The sequence below is a fragment of the Amphiura filiformis genome, chromosome 1 (genome assembly GCF_039555335.1).
Source record: "Amphiura filiformis chromosome 1, Afil_fr2py, whole genome shotgun sequence".
Classification (NCBI taxonomy): Eukaryota; Metazoa; Echinodermata; class Ophiuroidea; order Amphilepidida; family Amphiuridae; genus Amphiura; species Amphiura filiformis.
Genome location: NC_092628.1, coordinates 96,316,344 through 96,342,671, shown reverse-complemented (window position 1 = coordinate 96,342,671; position 26,328 = coordinate 96,316,344). Strand labels below are relative to the sequence as shown.

The 26,328-nt window shown below is 37.9% G+C and overlaps 1 protein-coding gene across 1 annotated transcript; it reads right to left on the bottom strand.

Moving 5' to 3' along the window:
• Positions 1-2,486: 2,486 nt before the first annotated feature.
• Positions 2,487-23,821, bottom strand: LOC140158873 (nose resistant to fluoxetine protein 6-like). The gene is made up of 15 exons (XM_072182136.1): positions 23,631-23,821; positions 22,617-22,762; positions 21,353-21,434; positions 20,711-20,822; positions 19,987-20,240; positions 18,560-18,733; positions 17,692-17,785; positions 17,412-17,504; positions 16,854-17,019; positions 12,981-13,060; positions 10,281-10,409; positions 8,007-8,154; positions 7,103-7,301; positions 4,726-4,868; positions 2,487-4,259 (listed from the first exon to the last, which is right to left on the bottom strand). Exons 1-15 carry the CDS (start codon positions 23,698-23,700, stop codon positions 4,083-4,085), a joined length of 2,067 nt encoding a protein of 688 aa, XP_072038237.1. The 5' UTR covers positions 23,701-23,821; the 3' UTR covers positions 2,487-4,082.
• Positions 23,822-26,328: the final 2,507 nt, after the last annotated feature.

Genomic DNA, 26,328 nt, shown 5'->3' with positions numbered 1-26,328 from the left:
GAAATCCACTCACAAATTAATACAAAACTAACAAAGGGTTTTTCCTATCCCAAAAGTGACCGCCTCACAAAACAATTTAAAACAAAAGAAATCCACTCACAAAACAATATCAAACATAACAGTTTATGCGTATAAAGACTGTAAATGGCGTGAATGTGAGTGAGGCAGAAAATCTTTCCCCTAAAATGAGTGACGCCCTCACAAAACAATATCGTCAGACTGCTACGGTATTGGTAAGTCATATTGTGTAATGTTGAGAACAAAGTACAAAATATGGTTCAAGCATGCATTTAAACATAAGACTAACATATTTATTCACCAATCTTTGCACAAGTACAAATGAAAATGATACAAACGAAAGGGAATAATCTGAAATAATGATTACATTACTGATGCATGCTTGAACCACATTTGTTCTTTGTTCTTATGACTTATTAGCGTAGCAGGCTGACGATATAAAACAAAAGAAATCCACTCACAAAACAATATCAAACACAAACATAACATAGAGACTGCACGAGCGTGAATGTGAGTGAGGCACATAATCTTTCCCCTAAAATGACGGCCTCATAAAACAATATATAACAAAAGAAATCCACTCACAAAATATAGAAAACATAACATAAAGGGGTTTTTTATTCTCTCTCTTAAAAATGACCGCCTCACAAAACAATAAAACAATAGAAACCCACTAACAAAACAATATCAAACATAGCAGTTTATGCGCACATAGAGACTGCACGGGCGTGAATGTGAGTGAGGCACAAAACCTTAACCCTAATGACGGCCTCACAAAACAATATAAAACAAAAGAAACCCACTCACAAGACAATATCAAACATAGCAGTTTATGCGTGTAGAGACCGTAGAGGGTGTGATTTGTTTACTCTCTCATAAAAATGACGGCCTGCCCTGAGCAGAGGTTAATCGTATGCACGTAGTTTATACTTTCCGGTTCCCTTGAACAAAATATGTTCATCCTTTGCAACCAGGATTTTAATCTCGGACCCTGGGTATCTGGACCAGCGCTTTTAGGAAGCCAAAGACCGCTAGTCAGTGGACTGTAAAATATTGAATGTACGGTGCAGGCCCGTACGCAGGATTGTAATTTTTAGGACTTTTCGCCAGCGCATAGGGCGCTGGTACCTAATTCTGAGATGGGGTTTGTGTACACTAAAGATTAGCTAAGATTATAGCCTTCTTCTATTGGTATGAATTTTTTTTTTTACTTCTCGTGGTGGAAATGTTTTTGATGTCTGCTAATTCGATTTGCAAGGAAAAGAAAGTATGTTTTGCCGTTTCAACGAACGAAAACGATTGTGTATTGCCAAAGTTATGTTTGAATTAATTATGACTTAAAAAGTTATCATAGGTTAGGCCTACACATATAAACATAAACTTGTTCAGCAATCAGCATATCAAAAAAAATGACATGGTCAAAGCGGGGGAATGATCACGAGGTCATATCAGTGGACTACTGATGTTTGGTTGCCTGTGAGTGCATAATTGATATGTTGATAACAGATCTAATAATGTTGTGGAATCAAAATCTTCATTATATGGACCACATTGAAGTCAAAGTAATTATCTATCCTATCCTGTATCGTTTTATGGATAAAATTGACTCAAAATGTTATTGATGATATTATTGCTATCTTTAACATCAGTTTTGTCTTTTCAACGGGAAAAATCCGATTGAAAATAAAGTTTTTAGGGCTAGCTATAATATTGAACAATATATCCCATATTTTGACATGCACTTATAGAAAATAAATAAATTATTGTCTTACTTTATAAATGATAAATACTGTAAAATGACACATAACTAAAGTGAGGCCAATTTCTATCTTTTTTATTTGATTCATAAAATTACATTCAACAAAATGATTGAAGACTGAGAAAACACACAATGCAGACTACAGAATGGAGTAGGTAAGATGCCATGTCCATAGCTTTGCAGGAGTTTCGGACTAACAATCAACACATTAAAAAAAATACAGTTTAAAAGTGAAGATTGTAGTGAATGATCAGTCCTTTATCATGTGCTTGCCACTATCTACTTTATAGTAAACTATACATTGCGAAATAATATAAAATTATTTTAAAATAAAATGTGCATGTAAGTTGAGTTAACATAGCGAATTAACTAACAACTGCAGTGTATTTCTTGATTTTTATAATAAGCATGGGTAAAAAGCAGTAAAGACAAAAATACAGAACAATTTGGAGTAATGAATTAAAGAGTTGACAGGAGTTTAGGAGTTAATGTGTTTTGCTGTTTCAGTGTGCATGTTCTCACCATTGATGGTTTGGTGAACTGTCATGTAACATGGATGTAAGCGTGATCCTAAAAATGCCTTTCACGGTGACCCAAACTATTTACAAGACCTCTTCTGCATTGACGCTGGCCTTCCCTTTTAAAGGGAATTTTTATTGTATACTTTTGCCAATTTGGGGGGTGGGGTGCGACCGCTCCCCCGCACCCCCTGCGTACGGGTCTGGCACGGTGTATTCGTTATTTTATGACTTGATCATTTCAATGATTATCTTTATTGCATCATTAAAAATTGTACAACATTACAAGCAAAATGATTGAAAATTAAACACATAATCCAGATTAGAGAGTGGAGTAGACATAACGCCATTTCCATAAAGTGTTATTTAAGTAACATTACATACAAACATTCTGTAGAATTCAAAAGTTTAAAACCAAAGCATTATTCGACAGACCAGTCTTGGTCGTACTTTGAATGAGAAATTCCTATTTCAAGTAATGTTTAACTTCTAATGAATGTTTGATGACGTATCGTAATATTTCCACTAGACATTCGACATAATTAGGCCTATAATTAATAGAGAGGTTGCGATGCCCCCCCCATCCCCCGGGATCTACGCCTATGGCTCTGTGAAAGTATTGAGATACTATCATGGCACATCGTCAACAACAGGTTTATTGTTTCCCTGCACTTTTATTGTTGGTGAGCGACGGGCGATTGGTATTTCACCAATAAGGTAGCTCGCGTTTCCGAACGCAAGAAAAGGAGTCCTAGGGCCTATCTGATTGGCTAGAAACCGATCGCTAGATCGCTCAGTGATATAGTACAAACTCAGATGAAGAGATGTATTCTATTATTGACGCAGATCTATAAAGAAAGTTGTATAGTGTTTCAATTTACTCTCTTGTACTATATACTTGTGATTTAATATTCTATAGCCAGTGCTATACGCCGTAAAAGTGACGTCATAATCGGATTAACTACCAAAGCAATGGATAAATACAATTTTTGAATAGACCGCCCTGCACTACAAGCAGATTGCACAAATCACCTGTGTATGTCAGCAAACATAAATTGAATATAATACCGCTCTTTTCAAAGATACTTATCTTACACATGTTACAGATGCGAGTGATCCGATTAACTACGTCACGTGACAACATTTGATTAAATGGACTGCACTGCGCCATGATTACGGTGAAGGACACCGGTTCAAATCCTTTGTTTGGAGCCAATCGATAAAGGCATGCAGGGCCTCCATTCAAGTGAACATTACTTCTAAATGACCTTGGCTTGAGGATTCAAAATGTGACGGGATTTTGAAGAGATGCATGGGATACGTACGTTTGGAAATCGCAAGCTCTCTATCATATTTTCACGTCTTTGGCTTGGATTGAGGGCAAAAGCATATAAACATGATTTCCACGTTCCACCGGGTTGGGTTGAGGAGGGGGAAGCACGAAATTATATAAGTATTACTTCCACCATGTCCACATCCCATTGACTTTCAGAGAGGAGGGGGAAGCAAGGAACTTGATAGTATAACCATTACATCCATATCTCATTGGCTTGGGTTGAGGAGGAGCACGAAATGTTATAAACATTTACATTGTAAATACATGACCTCTAATGACCTTGTAAATGCATGGTTCATTTTGCCAACAGAATGAAACTTTGATTGCCACCAAGCTTCATGAAAATCCAACAATTCGGGCCAACGGTCCTCATTGAAAACATCATACAAATTTTTGTACCGGCACTAAATTGTTCGTGCCTAATCTGCCTTATTTCCCAAATGTCGTGTAGCTATGATACCACTGTTTCGTCATTCCTCTGATCATGTGGTTTATTTTCATCTTTTGTACGTTGTCTTTTCTTTCCTAACATCAGGTTTTCCAGTCCTGCAAATGGATATTCGACGGCTACGGAGAATAAAGCTGCCGCTGCGTAAGAAAGCATCAAAGAGCCGCAAAAGATATAACACTGGAATAAGAAAAAAATAGTTTCAGTTCGTGTTTTTCCAATTGTGACCCGCTCCCACAAAACAGGGAACATTTTTGACATTAGGAGTTTTTGGTATGTAAAACAAGTTTCAGAATGAAATGAAAATCACGTGATTTTGAGAGTATGTATGGAGAGTATCCTTTTTTATTAAGCTGTCATACTGCATGTACTGAGAAATAGGCTAATGAGTTTAGGTTAGTTCTACTGGGTCGTATCCTTAACAAATAGAAAATACTATAAGTAAGGAGGGGAAAATTAAACGACGTACCGGAGTTCAGCAATGATAATGAAAAGCTGAAACGGGATAAGCTCAAACAGATCTTATTATTGTATTGTATCATTCTTTCGGATTGTATGGGGCTGAGTAATATTAACATGAGCCCCAGGGATGGTAAAATGTGTACTGAATGTCGCAAATTACAAGCTACACATGTACAACACTTACTGATGACATCACCGACATATGATATGATGTTGGATATGCTTGGTAATATGTTTGTATAACCAGACCATGTACGAGATACGCTGAGTAAGTCAACCTACTCAATGGTATCCAGAATGACCAACACAGAAAGTCATTAATCCAACCTGAAATAAATGAAATAGATACACGATATGAAGATGAATATGCTTGATTATGTTTGTATAACCAGACCACGTATGAGATACGCTGAGTAAGTCAACCTACTCAATGGTATCCAGAATGACTAACAAGTTATTGATCCAAAAACACCCTAATCTATGTTCTTCAAAATAATTTTGACAAGTTTATTTAAGAAATATGATATTACTCATTGTGAGCAATTTGTCCCAACACATCCCTTTTTAATGGTATTTTTTATTTCATTTTAGTTAAATAGAATTGTATCTTGAGTTTTCCCGATGCTTAATACGTGTCCCCACAATATTCCACAATATTTATTAAAAGTTCAGTATTTTGTCATCAGACATTAGTTTGCACTAGTTCTGATATTTATCTTCATTTGTTTGTACATGGAATATTCTAGAATGCTAATGATTAAAGTGAGCAATAAATTCATATCTAGCTACATGTTGAAATTTCTGGAAACATAATGGATATTACTATAATGATCATGATTGCTAGAACATTATGTGGTGGCGCTATACACTCTAATGAAATCTGATTGGTTTGTGTTGAGGTAATGTGCTATATTTAGAAATGATGTACACGGATTAATGATTGTGATTGGCTTGTGGTGATCTAATGAGCTATATTTAGAAATTATGTAATGTACTATAATTGGTGGGGGATTGTTCTAGAATGGTGATACATTAGATGTAAGGCCTGGAGATTAAATGATTGGAGCAGCAGTTTTAAAGTTATAAGAGGGAACTCTTTGAAACTTATGTTAGCCAGTGGTAGTACAAAAGATGCCATTATTGTGGGAAGTCTTCAATCGTTTCGCGGTTCTTGTGTGTGTTGGAGAGAAGAAAATACTCCAAAGCCAGTAGTGAAAGCCAATAGCACTTGAATGTCTTGTCAACTGTTAAAGAAGTGACAGACTGAAATATCTCCATCAACGAACTGTGGTATTTTGCTGGACTAACAGAGTGTGTTATCTGACTGCTAAGTGGGGCAGAAAGCTTGCTCAAGAGATCTCCGAGAGAGGGAGAGAGAAGCTTACGGTCAACATAGGAGACCGTTTGGAAAACACTAGCACAGCTGCTAGGATAATGAAACCGTAGTCTTCAGGACTGAGACTTTGGTAGACCAGGGGTTTCCCTTGGGTAGACATGCTCTTGGACATTGCCGGATATTGGATCAGGAACTGAGATCATCAAAGATATCTTATCAGAAAGTCAGCCAATCAAGTTCTCCAGGCTAAGCATTTTAAGTTTAATTGTTGTATAATGTTGTATAGTGATTTTGATTGATAGTAAATAATCATCAGTTGTTCTATTTAATAATAAACAGTGTATTTGTGTGTTTGCTGATTGGGTGAACTCGATAGCAGCTGATTTTGGCCTGGGTCATTTTCGTGACGGCGTAGATTTCTTTTTGACATGGGAGGCGGATAGGGTTGGAAAACATATCTTAAAGTATAGTCAAGCACCTTTTATAGTGTGTTCCGCACCTTTTGGCGACAAGTTAGCGCAAAAATAGCCAAATGGCCAAATATGAGGTTAATGGGGTCAGAAACCAACATACAGGCGTCATGGGAGATGATTGTATGGACCATGGACCATCCCCTTTATCAAAATATTGGTGGATTCCCCCCACCCGGATCTACGCCTATGGAGTATTCCCGTTCTCAACAGCTCAATGAAATGGTCGCGGAAATGATACGTTGCAGCACAGCGCTGTTAGCGATATTTTGTGATTTAGATTAAGGTATTAGCTACTGCCTGTACTTTGAATGTTGATACCATTCTCAGAAGATCCCTGCATTGAAGTTTTATAGAAGGTTGCGAAGTTGAAACTCGTTTTCTTCTGTGAAAAACAGATCAACAGCAAATCTGAAAGCTATAGTCATTCGATAAGAGGCCCTTAAAATGTTCATACGCTAAGAATTGAATAACTTGTAGCTCCTTTTGTGCAAAATTAATCAATTTTGTATTGCTTTCTGTGAAAATTTATATACAAAATGATATTCTTCCAAAATGGGAGAAAATGATCGTGAACGAAATTGGTTCATGATCGGTCAAGTCTCACTTGAAAAGGAGGTCAGTGGATGATATACAAGGGGAAATGAGTCATTAGTGAGATGGAGGTGGAAAAAAACCAATCGGACAGTGCATCCCTGATAAACCTACTTGCATTCAGCATGCTCAGTGCCTCCGCACGTCAGCAAGTATCTTACCTCCATAGCCGTAATAGCAAGCGAATACGACCCACGACAAAGCCAGTGACCATCCCAATCTGCTGAAAGTCCCATACAGGACATTTACTGCGTTGCTCCATACACTTTGGAATGGCACATCCCCATAGCTGGTGTATGTCCCATATACGACGCTTATACCTACTGCAAAGGCTAAAGCCCACCCAACTGACACAACAATCTGAATAAGGTGCGAAATAAGACATCCAGATCCGGGAATAAGTGAATATTTTAAGGTAATGAAAACGTTTTTAAAACGTTTTGTATGAAAACACACTACTTTATAATGGTATTGTAAAATATATTTTGTAAACAGATTTTGCCAAATATTTCCTCAACACAACATTTAGTTAAATATTTGGCAAGAAGTTTTAAAAAAATGTTTTTGATTGAATGTTACGAAAACCTTTCTTTCTGGAATTTTGTCATCAAAATGCAATAAAAATAATTCACAAACTTTTAAATTCCGTTTATTTCAGCAAATTTGTATTGTAAATTTGTCAAATTTGGAAACAATAGAATTTTGCTGATTTTTTTGAAATTTTCTTACCGATGACCCCTTTTTTCCAAATTTTATACCCAATGACCCCCTTTTTAAACAACATTTATAGGTGATAGGTCCCTTCTTCCACATACCCGTCACTTCTAAAGTTGAGTGCCCCGGGCTTATACAATAAACACGACAAGTTGTGGTTCTTGTAACATTGTATAATGCAAGACCGAATTTAAAAAAAGACTAGTTTGCGTATGACGTCCTGTCAGCCAGGCCAAATATGCCGCATTGCGCAGGTCAGCAACCAATCACGCCACGCATTTGCCCTGACGTCAGGCGCAAACTGAAACTAGTCTTTTTATTTCGGTCTTCGAGAATAATTTTTGCGCTTACCGAAGAAAGGCGTACGCGTAGATGTTCGTTTGCTTGCCTATAAATGACGTAACCCATGATCATTCCTATTAAGTAAGGAGTAATTCGAGAGTAGGGTTGAATGTACACCAGCTCGAAATAATTATTCATGGAAGAACTCCCACCGGGCCTGTAAAATGCATATGTACAAAGATGTTCGAAATCGATATTAAATGTATGTTTAATTAATAGCAATATTAGTTTTAGAACAGTAGAACGAGGAAACTATAACCAGGGGAGAGGAAGAAGACGTATGTTGTGGGTGACCAGATTTCAGCTTCAACATGACATTGATACAAATACACATTTTCAAATACCCCTAAGCTTAGATCGGGCTCAAATCCTCTGATCGCATTGCCCTCGTAATTATACCGCGTGAAACAGCCATCCGTCGTTTGAGCCCACCACGATAAGCAGTAGATAGGGCATTGATAAACTACTGGCTATCATCAATAGATAGCGCATTGATGAACTATTCTTACTATCATCAATCAGCGGTAGATAGCGATTGATGAATACTACTTGCTATAACACAAGCAGTTGAAAGGGCATTGTTGAACTACTTGCTATCAGCAGTTCAGTAGACATGGTAGATAGTGCATTGATGAACTACATGCTATCAGCAGTATATAGCGAATAGCGATTGATGAACTGCTTGATACCCGGGCTTGATATCAGCAGTAGATTGGGCATTGATGAATTACTTGATATCAGTTTTAGATAGGGTATTGATAAATTATTTGCTTTCTGCTGTAGATAGCGCATGGATGAACTACTTGCTATTATAGGCAGTAGATAGCTCATTGATGAACTACTTGCCATCAGCAGAAGATATAAGGCATTGATGAATAACTTGTATAATGATTTATGTGCCAAAAGTGTCCTATATTTTGGATATGGACAGTTCTAGTTCTAAGCCTTCGATATTACTGGCCGGCCCGGTTCGAAAATGACTATAGGGGTATAAAACTATAACGAAATGGAAAGCTATACTTACGAAGGTTGAAGTCCGAAGAGGGTCCCATATGAATTTGTTATGAAGTGAATCTATACTTACGAAGGTTGAAGTCCGAAGATGGTCCCATATGAATTTGTTATGAAGTGATTCTATACTTACGAAGGTTGAAGTCCGAAGAGTGTCCCATATGAATTTGTTATGAAGTGATTCTATACTTACGAAGGTTGAAGTCCGAAGAGTGTCCCATATGAATTTGTTATGAAGTGATTCTATACTTACGAAGGTTGAAGTCCGAAGAGTGTCCCATATGAATTTGTTATGAAGTGATTCTATACTTACGAAGGTTGAAGTCCGAAAGTGTCCCATATGAATTTGTTATGAAGTGATTCTATACTTACGAAGGTTGAAGTCCGAAGAGTGTCCCATATGAATTTGTTATGAAGTGATTCTATACTTACGAAGGTTGAAGTCCGAAGAGGGTCCCATATGAATTTGTTATGAAGTGATTCTATACTTACGAAGGTTGAAGTCCGAAGAGTGTCCCATATGAATTTGTTATGAAGTGATTCTATACTTACGAAGGTTGAAGTCCGAAGAGGGTCCCATATGAATTTGTTATGAAGTTATTCTATACTTACGAAGGTTGAAGTCCGAAGAGTGTCCCATATGAATTTGTTATGAAGTGATTCTATACTTACGAAGGTTGAAGTCCGAAGAGTGTCCCATATGAATTTGTTATGAAGTGATTCTATACTTACGAAGGTTGAAGTCCGAAGAGGGTCCCATATGAATTTGTTATGAAGTGATTCTATACTTACGAAGGTTGAAGTCCGAAGAGTGTCCCATATGAATTTGTTATGAAGTGATTCTATACTTACGAAGGTTGAAGTCCGAAGAGGGTCCCATATGAATTTGTTATGAAGTGATTCTATACTTACGAAGGTTGAAGTCCGAAGAGGGTCCCATATGAATTTGTTATGAAGTGATTCTATACTTACGAAGGTTGAAGTCCAAAGAGTGTCCCATATGAATTTGTTATGAAGTGATTCTATACTTACGAAGGTTGAAGTCCAAAGAGTGTCCCATATGAATTTGTTATGAAGTGATTCTATACTTACGAAGGTTGAAGTCCGAAGAGGGTCCCATATGAATTTGTTATGAAGTGATTCTATACTTACGAAGGTTGAAGTCCGAAGAGGGTCCCATATGAATTTGTTATGAAGTGATTCTATACTTACGAAGGTTGAAGTCCGAAGAGGGTCCCATATGAATTTGTTATGAAGTGATTCTATACTTACGAAGGTTGAAGTCCAAAGAGTGTCCCATATGAATTTGTTATGAAGTGATTCTTGCCCACTAGAGAACCTGTCACTACCAAGCTAGCGAAGAACATAACGGACGCAACGAGTATGCCAGCGGTTTCAGACCTGTGTGTAACAAAACTTTTAGCATCCCTGATCATGCTGATCATCATCAAATCATTATTGTCGCCGTCGTCGCTGCGTCATAATCATCGTCATATCATAATCATCATCGACATTATAATTATCATCTTCAGAAGGTGAATTATGAAGAAAATACTGGAATCGAATGATTTTGCACATTTTCATCCAATCTCATTGGACTTCATCTGGCAACTGCAAAGATTCTCCTGTATTGATCGTAATCGGCGACTGGTCACGTGTCAGCCGGCAAGGAATAATGATTATTGATGAATTCCATGCATGTGAACGCTGAAAACAACTTGCCAAATAAGAAAACTTGGAGTTGTTAGTTGTGATTTCTTACGACTAGTCCAATAAAATATCCACTTACTTGCAGACGTTTCGGAAACTGTCAGTTTCCTTTATCGATGCTATTGATGTAATGACGATCTGTATACAGCTGATGTTGACTGCTGCTTAGCAACTGAGTTGCCAGTTGATTTCTTGTCAGTTATCAGATCGTCAAAAACGTGACTCAAGTTGTATTGCCCCTCGTCTCTGTTCATGGTGTTGCCCCGCTTTCTGATGGGGGGCAATACAACTTGAGTCACGTTTTTGACGATCTGATAACTGACAAGAAATCTACTGGCAACTCAGTTGCTAAGCAGCAGTCAACATCAGCTGTATACAGATCGTCATTACATCAATAGCATCGATAAAGGAAACTGACAGTTTCCGAAACGTCTGCAAGTAAGTGGATATTTTATTGGACTAGTCGTAAGAAATCACAACTAACAATTCTACTATGAACAGTCCTGATGAATTTGTTCAAGAAAAAACTTGGAGTATTGACCATATTATTGAAGCACAACAGCTGCGACCTATTTTTCCAACAATGATTTATAGACAATTATATAGTTGCCAACTTGGTTATTGAATGGTTTGAACAGCATACACTCGAGACATACCACAACTTTGTCTACGCTACGTAGACGACAACTTTGTTGTTATTAACAGACATGAACAGGACAATTTCTTCACATATATTAACAGCATCAGCGACAATATCAAATTCACACAAGAGAAGTGCACGGGCAACAAACTCGCGTTCCTTGACTGCCATGTCCAGATTAACAACGAACGTAAGCTCACAACAGTAATTTATCGCAAGCCGACCCACACTGATCATCACCTACAGTTTGGGTCGCACCATACACTCGTCCACAAACTTGGCGTTATACGGACCCTTCACTACCGCGCTGAATCTATCATAAGCGACCAAAGCCAAAGGCGGTAGTGAAAGACCACGTCGAAGGAACTTTATGGAAGTGCGGTTATCCGGACTGGGCCTTCGAGCAGGCCAAATGATCTAAGACAGATGCTAATAAAGTGACCCCAATGAAGATCCTGAACAAACCACTCATAAAACCCTGATCACCATCCCCTATTGTGCTGGTGTCTCGGAAAGAGTCAAGAACATTTACCTTTTCGGTATTTCAACAGCGTTTAAACCGGTAAACAAATTACGCGGAAAACTAGTCCATGTTAAGGACAAGCCGCCGAGAGACAAACAATCCAACCTTGTTTACGGTTTTAAGTGCGGGGATCCGGACTGCACAGAAACATACGTAAGTAAAACAAAACAATCCCTCAAAGCCAGGCTTGGACAGCATAGGCGTCCGAGTTCTAGTGATAGGCAGCCGGATTCCGCTATTAAAGTATATATACTCACGCGAAACATCCGGACACCAAATTGATTCGGAGGATGTTACCATACTAGATCGTAAGGAAAGGTGGTTTGAACGGGGAGTTCGAGAAGCTATTTGAGAATGAGTGGAGAAGCCATCCCTCAACAAACGAGGGGGCCTGAGATTTCAGCTTTCACATGCATGGGATTCATCAATAATCAATATTCCTTGCCGGCTGACACGTGACCAGTCTCCGATTACGATCAATCACGGGAGATTCTTCGCAGTTGCCAGATGAAGTCCAATGAGATTGGATGAAAATGTACAAAATCATTTACAATTCCCCTTCTGTTTCTACGACTGGATGAGTTATAATATATAACATTATCATCTTCATCATCATTATCATCGTCGTTGTTATAATTATCTTTATCACCATCATCTTATCATCATTATCATTGTCGTCGTCGCCGATTTTATTATCGTTATCACCATCGCAATCATTATCATCGTCTTCGTTATAATTATCGTTATCATCATCTTCATCATCATCATCATCATTTTCATCTTCTTCATCATCATCATCATCATCATCATTATCATTATCATCATCATCATTTTCATCTTCATCATCATCATCATCATCATCATCATCATCATCATCATTTTCATCTTCTTCATCATCATCATCATCTTCATCATCATTATCATCATCATCATCATCATCATCATCATCATCATCATTTTCATCTTCTTCATCATCATTTTCATCATCATCATCATCATCATCATCATCATCATCATCATCATCATCATCATCATTATCATCATCATCATCATCATCACAAGCGCATAATCTATAAACTATTCATTTAATTGTACCTACCTGAATAAGGTAAGAAGAATCAATGGAGATATGATGAAAAATTGCATATCACATGCTAAATACCATGACCACTGCATGCACTGAAAAATAAAACAGAAAAATCATGATTCCCATATAGCATGTATATACTGGGCCTCAGTACACATGATTAATTGTGTTTTCAACTGATTGAGTGTCCCAGGTTAAAGAAATAAAACTTGTCATTTTCATTTATTGTTCTATTATGCGTCTTAGATATGAGCAAGTACAAGCACATGCACAAAATGTTGTCCTAGTGTACAACCCGGGGTGGTATCATACGTGACAAGGGGGTATCATACGTGAGCATGGACTCTCAAAATGCACCTTAAACATGAGCATTAAGCTGAAAATCCCCCCATCAAGTGTAATTTCTATATCCTAAAAAGGTATTTACAATTATGCCTTTAAGGGGGTATAATACCCTGATTTTCATCAGTACCCCTCTTCTTTTTTTTCTTGCAAATTTATGAAGTACATTTATATGTTCATCATCTCATGTCCGGATCTTATAAAATATCTCTACCTACAAAGTGTTTTTAAACCATTTTAGTATATCATTTTTGCCCTATATACTTTTTTGTTTACCTGTTACTATGGGATTATAGTAACTCAGTATGTGTGTGCATCACTCATAACAAAACATAATTTATTCTATTCAAGTAGTACTTGAATAGAACAAATTATATCCTTTGTTATACCATCTTCATACTGTGATCAACTAGGCATGCTATATCTCTTCCTCAATGAATGGCATAGCAAATTTAATACTATATAGCCTGTATCATGTGTTGTTTGGAAAAGAGATTTCTATAAGGTTATAGGTCATCATAGGTCAGGTTATAATCACCTAGTTGGGGTCAAATTTAGGCATCCATTTTAAAATACATGTGATATATCAACATAGCTGTAATGAGGCATCAATTTTGATATTTGGTCTAGTTTGTCTTTTTACTGGATATATAATGCTATGATGGACAGAATAACATTTCTTGGGAATGGATGTAAATGGTGAGTACAATTTAGATTGTCTAGTTGAAATGGATTGGACAAACCAATCCATTTTTGGTACCAAAATCACAAAAATGAAGCTTACGAAAAACTATCTAATCTGATGGTATAGGTGAAGAGAAATGCAATTTTTTTCAACATAACTGTAGTTTGGTTGTGGAAACTTTTTGGCTTAATTAGGTTTCAGTGAAATAATGTCGCTAGTTAAAAATACAAAATATAGCTTAACATTGAAAATAGAAGCATTTTAACCAGTTCGTTTGTTGATAGGTGTGGAGCACTAAAAATCACCAAGTTCATGAAGTCATCAAGAACCACTTATTCCCATTTTACATATCAACATTATTTCTCTGATGCGTTAGCAACATGTATCCAAAATTTTAACGAAATCCGTTTATAGTAAGCTTTCCAAAATGAAGTGAATTTAAAACATCGGTGATGTACCACCTTTTGGCTTCTACCTGTAAAAGCATGTAAGCTACATTGATACCGATGCCACCAATAGAACGAGTAGATTTGCCCCTTTATTTTGCATACTACTTTGTCCAATTTTATTTTCTCATTTCTTCACAAAATGCAAAAAAATGTTTAAAAAAATGCAATGGGTGTAGTACCCCCTTAAGTAAGTAAATCATCAAATAGTCACAAATAACAGATTAAATGGCCAGAAAGTTTACATGATTTCATGCACCGTTTTTCTCAAAGGAGTACTTTTTTCTCAAATTTGCTTGTTTAGATACCCTATTCACCCGGGCATATTCAATGGTGATGCGATCAAGCTGAACATGCTGAATGAGTCTGATGTCGATCAAAATCAAAATTCAGTTTTCAATTTCATTACATGAGCCATTTTCTTTTCAGAGCTTTATTTTGCTAAAAACCAAATCATTTTGTCTTTGACCTTTGGTTCGGAAATACGGCGATTTTAGTGTTGCTTAAAACAATAAAATACAAAGTTGAATACTATTATTGACTATATCTCAAAATCAATATTTATACCCGCATGCAATAGCATGCAGGGTATCTTCCCATCCTGTGGTTTCTTCTCCTCCTCCTCCTCCTCCTTTTCCTCCCATCAAACACATCATTCTGTCAAGGCTAGCGCTAAAACTACAAGGGCCCCAGGTCCCATATGTGGTACACTTATGGGCCCTACCCGTAGAAGTGCCTTTTGCCCATCTTGGCCCCAGAGGTCAAGGTCACGGGCCCCAGGGGCCCAAATGTGAAAATTCAAAGCACGCCGTTTCTCATCAAATGAAGCAGCCTCAGGGCCCTGAGTTGGTACACTGATAGCCCTAGGGGTACTCTATATTTACAAATATACAAGAGCCCCATATGTTATATATATTATGGGCCCCAGGGGCCCAAATGTTAAAATATGGTGCAACAGATTGACAAGTCTAGCTATATAAGTATAAGATGACTAGAGCTCATATGTGGCATATGTATGGGCCCTGAGTTGTAGATGTGCCTTTTGCCCATTTTGGCCCCATATGTACAAGGCTAGGGGCCCCAGGGGCCTAAATGTTAAAACAAAGGGCCGGCCGTTTCTCAGCAAATAAAGTAGCTACAGGGTTCAGATTTGGTACACAGATAGGTCTTTAGAATTATATTGTCATATGTATATATAACCCCCATATGTCACATAATATGGGCCCCAGGGCCCCAAAACCTAAAACCTTGGGCCCGCCGTTGCACAATCAATAAAGCAGCTACAGTGCCCAGCTTGAGTTTTCTGATAGTACTTAAGAATTATACTTCAACATATGTACATGAGCCCTATAAGTCAAATGTTATGGGCCCCAGGGCCCCAAATGTTAAAACAAAGGGCCGGCCGTTTCTCATCAAATAAAGCAGCTTCAGGGCTCAGAGTTTGTACACAGATTGCACCTGAGAATTATATAGTTATATGTACATATGAGCCCCATATGTCACATAATATGGGCCCAGGGCCCCAAACGCTAAAACATAGGGCCGGCCGTTACTCAGTAAATAGAGCAGCTACACTGCCCAGCTTAAGTCTACTGATAGCACTTGAGAATTATACTTCAACGTAATTATGTACATGGGCCTCATAAGTCAAATATTATGGGCCCCAGGGCCCCAAATGTTAAAACAAAGGGCGGGCCGTTTCTCATCAAAGAAAGCAGCTTCCGGACTCAGAATTTGTACACAGATAGCACCTGAGAATTATATTGTTACTAACACCCACACACCCATCCACCCCACACACGTAGGACTTAACAGACAGATCGTATTATATCATAATTGGAAATACCAGCGTGAAGCGTTAAGGCTGTTCCAGTTAAATTACATACCCATTGGCTGTTCCATTTAATTTACACACTCCCTCTGCAATGCCCCCAAAAGGCTGTTCCGTTTAATTTACATACTCCCTCTGAAATGGCTGTTCCATTTAATTTACATACTCCCTCTGGAATAGTTTCCCCCTAATCATATTGCATAGCCTCACTGTGAGTAAGAGAGACTGACAACAGCAACCTATGGAGAGTAAGAGAGACGACTCACCTGGGAGGGGACTTTTTACAATTTCTTTATTTTAAGTGCTACAACAGTGCAACCTACATTCAATTAAACCTTGTGACTTGGACTTTCACTTTTTACACATTTTCTGCCCAATTGGACGACTATTTACAATTTCTTTATTTTAAGTCCTCAGCAAATAAGGACTGTAAGTTTGGCTACACCGATAACATGCGGGTATAGCCGTATTTGTGTACAAATATATAGCCTTCTAGTCCTGACTTCCGACTCATTTGCTTGATCACATTTATTATGGCCAGCGGCCTCCTGGGTATACAACCTTTACAACAAGGTTCTTACCATATCCGCAGCTGGAAAGAAGTTGTTAATGTAGAGAAGATTTCGCCACCAATACCTTTCGCATTGTGAATCTGTGTATAGCGATAGGTACCACTTTGGACCATCTCCGAAGTATGGATGATGGTAGATCATGAAGAGGATAACAAATGCGTACAATGGAGTTATTCTGAAATCAACAACAACAGAATCAACAGAATGATAATCTTCACAAACGTAACAACAGAATCGTCAAGAGATATCTCAATGGATCGTGGAAACATGAGAGGGAGCACAAGGCCATAAAAATGTAAAAGTGGTGTCAAATGAAGAGCATCAAGAGTGGGGACTTGTGGATATCCCATAACATTACAAGTGCAAATTAGTTGTCTTCGTCATCACGTTTAATGGTCCCGAATGCCTGTCATAGCGTAACCCCTTCCCTTTCTTCTCCCTCCTTATCCGTCTCCCCCTCCTCCCTCTCGCACACACACTCTCTTTCTCATTATACATTGATTTTTACACTACAAAGAACTTTTCATTTTGGTCTACAAGTAGTTGTACAAGAAATAAATAACAAACCTCCATATTCGATGAAAGTAGAAAAGCAGCCATGAAATTTTCCCGTTGGATTTCGCCATCCGGGTAAATGTGACATAAGACAGTAGAAACCCGCTGGATATAATAAAAACGGTTCAACAATTTAAGGAAAATGCAAAAATATTTGTTCGTAAAACAATTACGTATGCTGAAGCAGCATCCATATTTCAGCTTACCGTAAGCCAGTTTATAAAATAGGTACACTTTCGATATTTTCTTTTCTTTTGCCGAAGAAAGGTATTATTAGCATCGATTTACATACCTCATAAAGAAAAATGTGTCCACTGCTGAGTATGCATTGCAAACGGCTTGAAAGAAGAAATTGGGTATCATGTCTAATAGTGCTGATGGGTTTTCTACATAGAGGAAAATACAAAAATAGGGAATCACAATAAATTTAAATCATTATTAAAGTAGTATATTAAAGTAACTACAACTTTAAGGAAATCATGTTAGTGTTGGAAGAAAAACCAAGGTCATGAATCGGTGAGCAGAGATGATCAAATTCGTTTGTGTGACATCAAAAATAAAAACCGCTAATGTGGCTGCACATCCCTGTCATCTATTTTAATTGAGTGACACCCTACCCCTCCCTCCCGAATATAAACCCTCAAATAAAGAAAGTCCCCAGTCATGTAACCCGTCCAACACAAAAAACTGATCTTGTTATGACAATTTGATTGATAAGGTCCTGTGCAGAAGCTTGTTAGCTCCGATTTGATACCAAATTTGCTACCAAACACTCTAAAATGACCAAGATTGATACTAGTATATGACACTTGGGGCATTTTCAAAGCGTGGTCAAGCTTGCTTGCCCTCGATGGACCCCTGCCAACTATCCAAAGTGCCGGTACAATGCGCAGTATATTCAATTGTTAATTTGAAACACATGGATGAATGATGAGAATGAAGCTTCAGCACATCCAAAGGAACAATGTTAGAAAGCAACTTGCTATGATAACATGGTAAACCCAGTTAAAATAAAGTCCATGTTAAAGTTTAAACAACTTTACCTAAGCTAGCCCAATTAAAACCAGGGAGACCACGATAAAATGACGGTTTTTGTATTCAATGTACACAGTAAAGAATATGACGCATGTTTAGTTCAAATTATAGTGAATTATACAAACCAGTTCCAGGCATAAAATTGAATATAAACGTATGTCCAAGAGCTACCCATGTTAAGCTGATAACACGTATACCATGCAGACATCCAATGGATTGAGACTGACCAACGGTGGTATCCAGAAGTTTGGATAAGTTTCGATTGAAAGCAAAACACAGAAGAACTTCTTGAAATAATCCTAGAACAAACATAATAAAAAAACATTAGATATGAATAATCTTATCAGATAATAGTACGATACCTATTATATGAAAATGTTCTTAAACAAATTCAAATAAAGGTAATGTTTAACCAGAGCCCTCAATGACATATCGTGCTGTGTCACAGCACTTTCTCAAATTGAATGACCAGCTTTGACCTTTGACGTCGGCTGCTTCCTATTGGTAGCTGACGTAGATGGCGCTATCAATAACTGATCATAAATATGAGGAAAGAAGTAGTTGCCACAATCCCTGTTGAGTGTATTAGCCTGCCCCTCTTTCTTATCCAGATTAATTCATTAATGTGTCTCCTTTTCCTGTTAGTTTCAATGTCTCTTATTTTGGCTTCTTCCCAGCCTATCACATGATTGTCCTCAGCGACATGGTCCGTGAGAGCGGATTTCCTAGGGGCACTTTCAACAGATGATTTTCTATGGGCCCTGGTATATGGTTTTTCTGATGCCAAATCAGATTCCGTTTTAAATTCTTTCATTCTTGTGCCGAAAAGTCTAGAAGTCTCGCCGATATCGGATTTAGGGCAACCTAAACAGGGGATTTCATAAACGCAATCTGCTGTTGTTTTGGTATCACGTTTATCTTTGGGATGAACCAGGGGATTTCTGAGCGTTTTGTGTGGTTTGAAGTTCGCTTGGTAACCGTGTTTCTTAAAGATTCTTCTTGTAAGGGAGGCACACAAAACCCCGGCATTTGGTTTGCGATTGACCACTGACTTTTGGCTTACTGGGTTTTTGAACTGTTTTGAAGGCCCAACCCACTCCAGGTAGCCACAACACGAAAGAGCTTCCTTTATTTTTAATTCCTCCCGCTCTCTGTCTTTCTCCTCGGTGACCATTTTATCTTTTCTGTCCATTAGAGATTAGACTCCGGATAACACTAAGCTTGTGTTGCAAGGGATGGTGAGATTGGAAGTGAGATTGAGATTGACGAAACGTCATTGAGGTATGTTAACATCACCTTTATTTGGATTTGTTTAAGAACATTTTCATATAATTTCAATGGATCCTGATGAATCTATTTGCGGATAGTACGATACCCTTAAATAATTGACATATTATCATGATTATTAAAGTACAGAAGTATTACAGAAAAGATTATGTTACCATGTTACCAATATAATACACTCTTGTACAAAGTTTTTTATTTCCCTATTATTTTGTTCAATATGGTAAATAACTTGGTTGAAGGTAATACTCCTTCACATATTACTTACCTGGTTTAGAACCCGCTATTTCGGCAGGGCTACTTTTGATATTTTGGACTTCATGATCCATTAAAGGTTTATGTTCTTCAAGTGAAGAATCAGTTACCATGGTTACGTTATTGGTTTCTCCTGTACTGCCATACGATTGGTGGGATGGTAACCGTAATTTACTGTCTTTGATCATCTTTCTTTTCTTGTACTTCTGGAAGACGTCAAGAGCTGCACCTGACAACATCAGAATGGCTAAAATCAGGCAGAAAACACTGAAAATAAATTATGATACGATAGGTCATCAGATGGGTCCAATTCGGTATCTTTATCATTATAATTACCATCATCATCTGGATCTTCATCATCGTCGTCGTCAAAATCCGCAGCATCATCATAATAATAATAATCATCGTCGTCACCGTCGTTTTCCTTGCTATCATCATCATGATCGTGTCAGCAAAAACCTCATCATCGTCGTCGTCGTAATCGTCACCATTGTGATCATCATCAGCAGCAGCATCGTCGTCATCATCATCATCATCATCATCATCATCATCATCATCATCATCATCATCATCATCATCATCATCATCATCATCATCATCATCATCATCATCATCATCATCATTATCATCATCATCACGTCAACATCATGGTCATCATCATCGTCGTATCAATGTGTCCTGGTGGGCCATGGGGTTAATATATAGGCATAATATAATATAGGTAAAAACATATTTACGTAAAACATATAAATCCGGCATCATAAGTTCGTTGTGGAAAATGCTGACAAATCACCGGCGAATCGGCAAACATAGGTGTCTTTAAGCTAAGAAATTGTAACTCGGGTATTGCTGCAAGGAGAATGGCAAAATACGAAATGGCTATAAGTTATTATATACATATTCATGATATTTCGGTAATATCCAAAGCCCCGATGCCATTATTATTGTCTCGTGAGACTTAAGAAGTGTAGTATCCTCAAAATATTTTTTAAATATTTCTAAAAAACAGTTGCTAATGCACTATTAATAATAACTTGGACAGTGTTTTTCGTACGCATGTCTGTACTCAATGGCGTCATGTGTTCACGTACCGCGTCCACTAGCCTGAGTCCCTCTATCCCGATCTCGAAATTATTTAACATGTTCGAACAAAATGGTCGTTTCTAACCTGCAAGCTAGCCTGAATCCTTCTGGCCTCTAATGGCGATGTTTTTGTTACCCACACTCCTTCACGTTGCCTTATTAGCACAGTGGAACGGTCGCGATCGCGCGTGAGTATTCGAGGACTGGTGGATCTAGCTACTTACAAGCACAACAGTCATGCTACCGCATCCACGTACGAGAAACTAATGATGTGAAGCGTAAACCGATATACTTACACTGGGTAAGATTGTCTACATATTGTACGATTTGATCCTCTGAACACACGTCAGGAACGCACACGCCATACATGAGCTGCAACTGTGTATTGATGGAAAACAAAATTAGGAAAAAGATACTTATACACGAATCCAACGAGCCAAGTCATGGTCAGGATTTGGTCGGCCATTACTGGGTCCCCGCAGCACCAAACTGGTCTTGTGACTGCCCAATTGGGTGGATTAAAGCCGCTTAAAATTCGATGTTAGATTCTTTTGTGTTGTAAACTGTCATCATTCTTTTGTCTACGTGTAACACGGGGGTTACACGGGGGTTACACGGGTGATAGAATGCAGTTTAAAATACCCTCCAAGGTCGCATCATTTCACATTTTAGGTGAGATGGAGCCGACGGGGACCCAGTTATGGCTGCTATTGAGGTGCAGGAATGCGTGAAATTGGATTCGTCTATAGCTATACGTGTAACCCAACCAGTCAAAACATATGACCACCAATTAGCCAATTTCAGGATAAAAGGGCAAAAATAAGCCGAAATAATATTATGTTCCGCACATTTTGTTACACCGCTTCTGTCAAAAGCTCAACAAATTTCCGACACAGTTATTGGATTGCTATTAGCTATTACATACACAAAACTCCGATTTATATTAATTTGTGCACACTTGATAGATGTTCTACATGTGATCTTTTCAGTGATCCCTCTGTTTGCTAGCTTCCCAAGTGATTTTTTACTCGGGGTTTAGCGATCAATAAAGCGGTAGATCCCAAAATAAGAATTTTTCAGTAAATGATGAGCCCTCATTATAATTATGCCAAGATATGTTGCATTCCATAACATACCCATATTTTACTTTTACTGTCACTAATTCATATAAACCTTTTTTGACCGGAAAGAAAAAGAGCTAGGTACACCAATTTGACGTGGGGAAAACAGTAAAATACAGACTAGATGGTACGCAGAGGGGGACAAAAAACAATATAGGCATAGAAGTAGGTAAAGCTCGATAGACAAAAATTACACCGGAACAAGTGATGAAAATCACTTGCGCACATAAAGCGGACAAACTAAACCAAACAAAAAAGATGTTTCGAGCAGATAACTGTGTTGGATTCATCATTGCCCACTTTTTATTTTGATGGCCATTTATTGAATACTTTACTTTTGATACACATTTGTATAATTTTGAGTTCAACTGAATGCGTTCATCATGATTACTAACATATTTTTATTTATCAAAAATCGACTATAGCATAGTGTACTTACCGATTGGTTACTTTGAGGCTGATTTATACCGTAGTTGATGGAGCAGTATTGCAAATCTTGAAGAGACGTACATTGGTCATAGTCGCCCAACCATTGGAAGTTTCCAGCCAAAACACCAGCTGGCACTTTACCAAATGCATCTAGTGCTGAAATAAAACAGTAATACACAGTTGTATAAAGTTGCGTAAACTTTGTGCACAAATTGCTCAAAAGTTGCCAGAACAATAAAGTTGTTAAACTAGTTTACAAGTGTTTTTAAGTATTTGTGAAAACATTATTCGAAAAGCTTTTAATAAGGTTAGCAGCTATTTTAAAATGTTGCGATTTGGTAATTCACAGCATCTTGTGAATGGTAGCGAGCTTTGGCAAAAATTGCATTGATCATATAGTGAGTGTGTGGAACAATATAAATATATCACAGATATACTTTTGTAAGTCCTGTAAGTAACAATTGGTAAGTCCTGTATAAGTAACAATGCACAATAATTTAACTTAATGAGTTTCTTGTCTAGGTTTACAGTCACCTGAATCCTGGATCACTTTGGAATTTGGAGCCTTTTATTAAATAATTGGCAATATTTCCTGAAGTAGTCTTTCAATGCCAATGGTCTTTCAGCGCTCTGGTAAAATAGTAGTTTGATGGAACTATTTTTAATATTTATTTCTATTTATGTTACTTTTTAGACACCCTGTATTTCAGTGTGTATTTCCTACCATGGATGTAGCCTATAGGTATACTCAGTATGATATTTTCATACCGGATATAAATAAATTTGGGGATATTGAAGAATCCAGTGATACCATAATATCTCTAAGGTCAGGCGGTCAATAATTTTAAATATCATGGTTGATAATTTAGTTTACAGCAGATATCAATATAATATCTATTATTTTGTAAGCTTTATTACACAGTATGAATTCCCTTTATATTTCTAAAAATATCATGGTTTAGTACAGCAGATTTATGATAAATTTAAAAATTATTATAAATGTAAGCTTTCATAGTACAAATACCTTGCATAGACGTTGTCGTATCATTCTGAAGAAGATGAGTAATAGCTTCGTTGCAATCCATGGTGTCCATTTTACGCAGGTTTTATTATGAGGTTATTTCAACACTAAAACATGAATTGACGGATCGGAAATCCTTCACGGCAACTAACTACGGTATGGCTATCCTGGAAACGGCTATACATAGCATGCCACACACTTGTCCTGCATGACTGCTCATTGATTCCCGCAGTGAACGTTGTGCCAAAGTTAAGGGTGCAGTACACCAAATCACTACGTGAAAGGGTGCAATGGTGCTGTTCATGTCTTCTTCGTGAGATTGACATGTTCTAATCTAAACTAGTGGCAAATGGTGGTCATAGACCACAAACCTAGCTGGGGCATGTTGGTGTTGTGGAGGTATCTGACCCCTGCAAAATGTTCCAAAAATTTTCCCCTGGTCATGAGGTTTGTTGTCACCGAGTTTGAGTCCCGTATTCCTTACAGATGTCCAGAAAATGCAATTTTGATATTTGACCCCAGATGACCTTTGATCTGACCCCTGCAAAATGTTCCAAATATGTTCCCCTGGTCATGAAGTTTGTTGTCACCAAGTTTGAGCCCCGTACCCCTTACAGATGTCCAGAAAATAAATTTATAAGATTTGACCTCTGCATGACCTTTGACCTGACCCTGCAAAATGTTCCCTGATCTTGAGATATGTTGTCACAGAGTTTGGGCCCCATAACCCTTACAGATATCCAGAAAATGAAATTATAAAATTTGACCCCAGATAACCTTTGACCTGACTCCTGCAAAGTGTTCCAAAATGTCCCCCTGATTATTAAGTTTGTTGTCACCAAGTCTGAGCCCTGTACCCCTTACAGATGTCCAGGAAATTCATTTCTAAAATTTGACCTCTGCATGACCTTTGACCTGACCCGTTCAAATTGTTCCCCTGGACATGAGATTTGTTGTCACCGAGTTGGAGCCTCATACCCCTTACAGATGTCCAGATAATGCAATTGTAAGATTTTGCCCCTTTAATGACCTTTGACCCCAATTCTGTATGAAAGTTCTAGGCGTGGGGTATAGCCGATGCATAAATGCAAATTACATCATTGTATACTATATAATATGTGGCAGAAGAAGCATTTTGGAAGTATTTGGTTAAATACAGGAAATGCACCCTTAATGACCATTTGCCCCAATTCTGTTTAGACCCTATGGGCGCTGGATATAACCAATGCATATGTGCAAGTTACGTAATTGTAGGGTGTAACCTGTAGGAGGAGAAGCATTTTGAAGTTATTGCCAGAAAGAAGAGGAAAGATCGGATAGCATTACAGTACCTAGCTGGGGGGTGTAAACCCCCCAGCTAGGTAAGAAAGAAAGAAAGAAGAGGAATCGGATAGAAAAACAGTACCTAGCTCGGGGGGTTGAAAACCAACCAGCTAGGTAAAGAAGCCGAATCAGATAGCATTAGAATACCTATAGTTGGGGGTGAAAGAAGCATCGGATAGATTAGAATACCTAGCTGGGGGTGTAAACCCTCCAGCTGGGTAACCAGAGGTGAACCAGTCAAATTTTATGGGCCCTTATGGGTTAGCATTTAGCATTATCAAGTTTCCATTTATGGTACATGCCGTACATGCCCACATGCACAGAGTGCATAAAGAGTTCATCTGTTGCCAGCGGAAGAAACTCACTTGAAAACAGACCCTAGCTGGGGGGGTGTAAACCCCCCAGCTAGGCAATGAAAGATGCTAGCCTATAAGATCCTTTGCACGGTCAGTATCGATTTTTTCCGTCCGCCATTTGTACGGGGCTCGCCGCAGAGCTCTGTCGACTGCTGTTTTACTACGTTTACAATTACACCGGTCGGTAAATGAACTTACATATCACGTGACCGCGATGCCGTACTTTTTTTACTTTTTTTCCCTTTATTTGCAAGTAAAAACACATGTTAGACATCAAAATCATTACAATAATATAAAAAACAAATTTACATGTGTACAATAACGCAATTTATGTTGAATTATACAAGAAATAGAAAATATTGACAGCGCGAACTGAACGTTACTCCGGCATATTTCGCGTCCTTTTAAACTTCCGTGTTTACAATTAGAACTGCGTGTGTGAAAAAGCTACAGTAAAACTCCAATTTCTCGCCATGATTTACTCAGAATATTTTAAATCCAAGCTCAAAGGGACCGCCAAAACTCGTTACATTGAAAAATGAAAAATGTGGACTGACAACGGACCCGTATTGCCTGAAAGACGATGCTTGGGATGCTAGACCGGCGACAATTCCCAATATCCGACCATGGGATATTTCAGTGTACATGATACATACGCCAAGTCCGTACACCAAAGAAGCAACAAAGGTAAAGAAACAAACATCTTACATTAATTAAATAATATTAATAACTAGCCTGAATTTGCACGAAATCTGAATAGAATTAGGGAAGGAGAAATAATGCTACGACACGCACATTTTTAATTTTACAACATAAATCATGTCACTGTCATGATCATGAGTGTCAGCTCAGATGACATGGACATGATGGATGCACTTGCTAAAGTTACAACCTGAACTGAAGTTGAACATATTACAATTTACATGTTGAAACTTACATGTAACATGATAAGCTTACATTAACTGTCAATGGTCACTACAAGCAGTCCAGTGCAGGGTGATATTAGATAATTAGGTCGGACA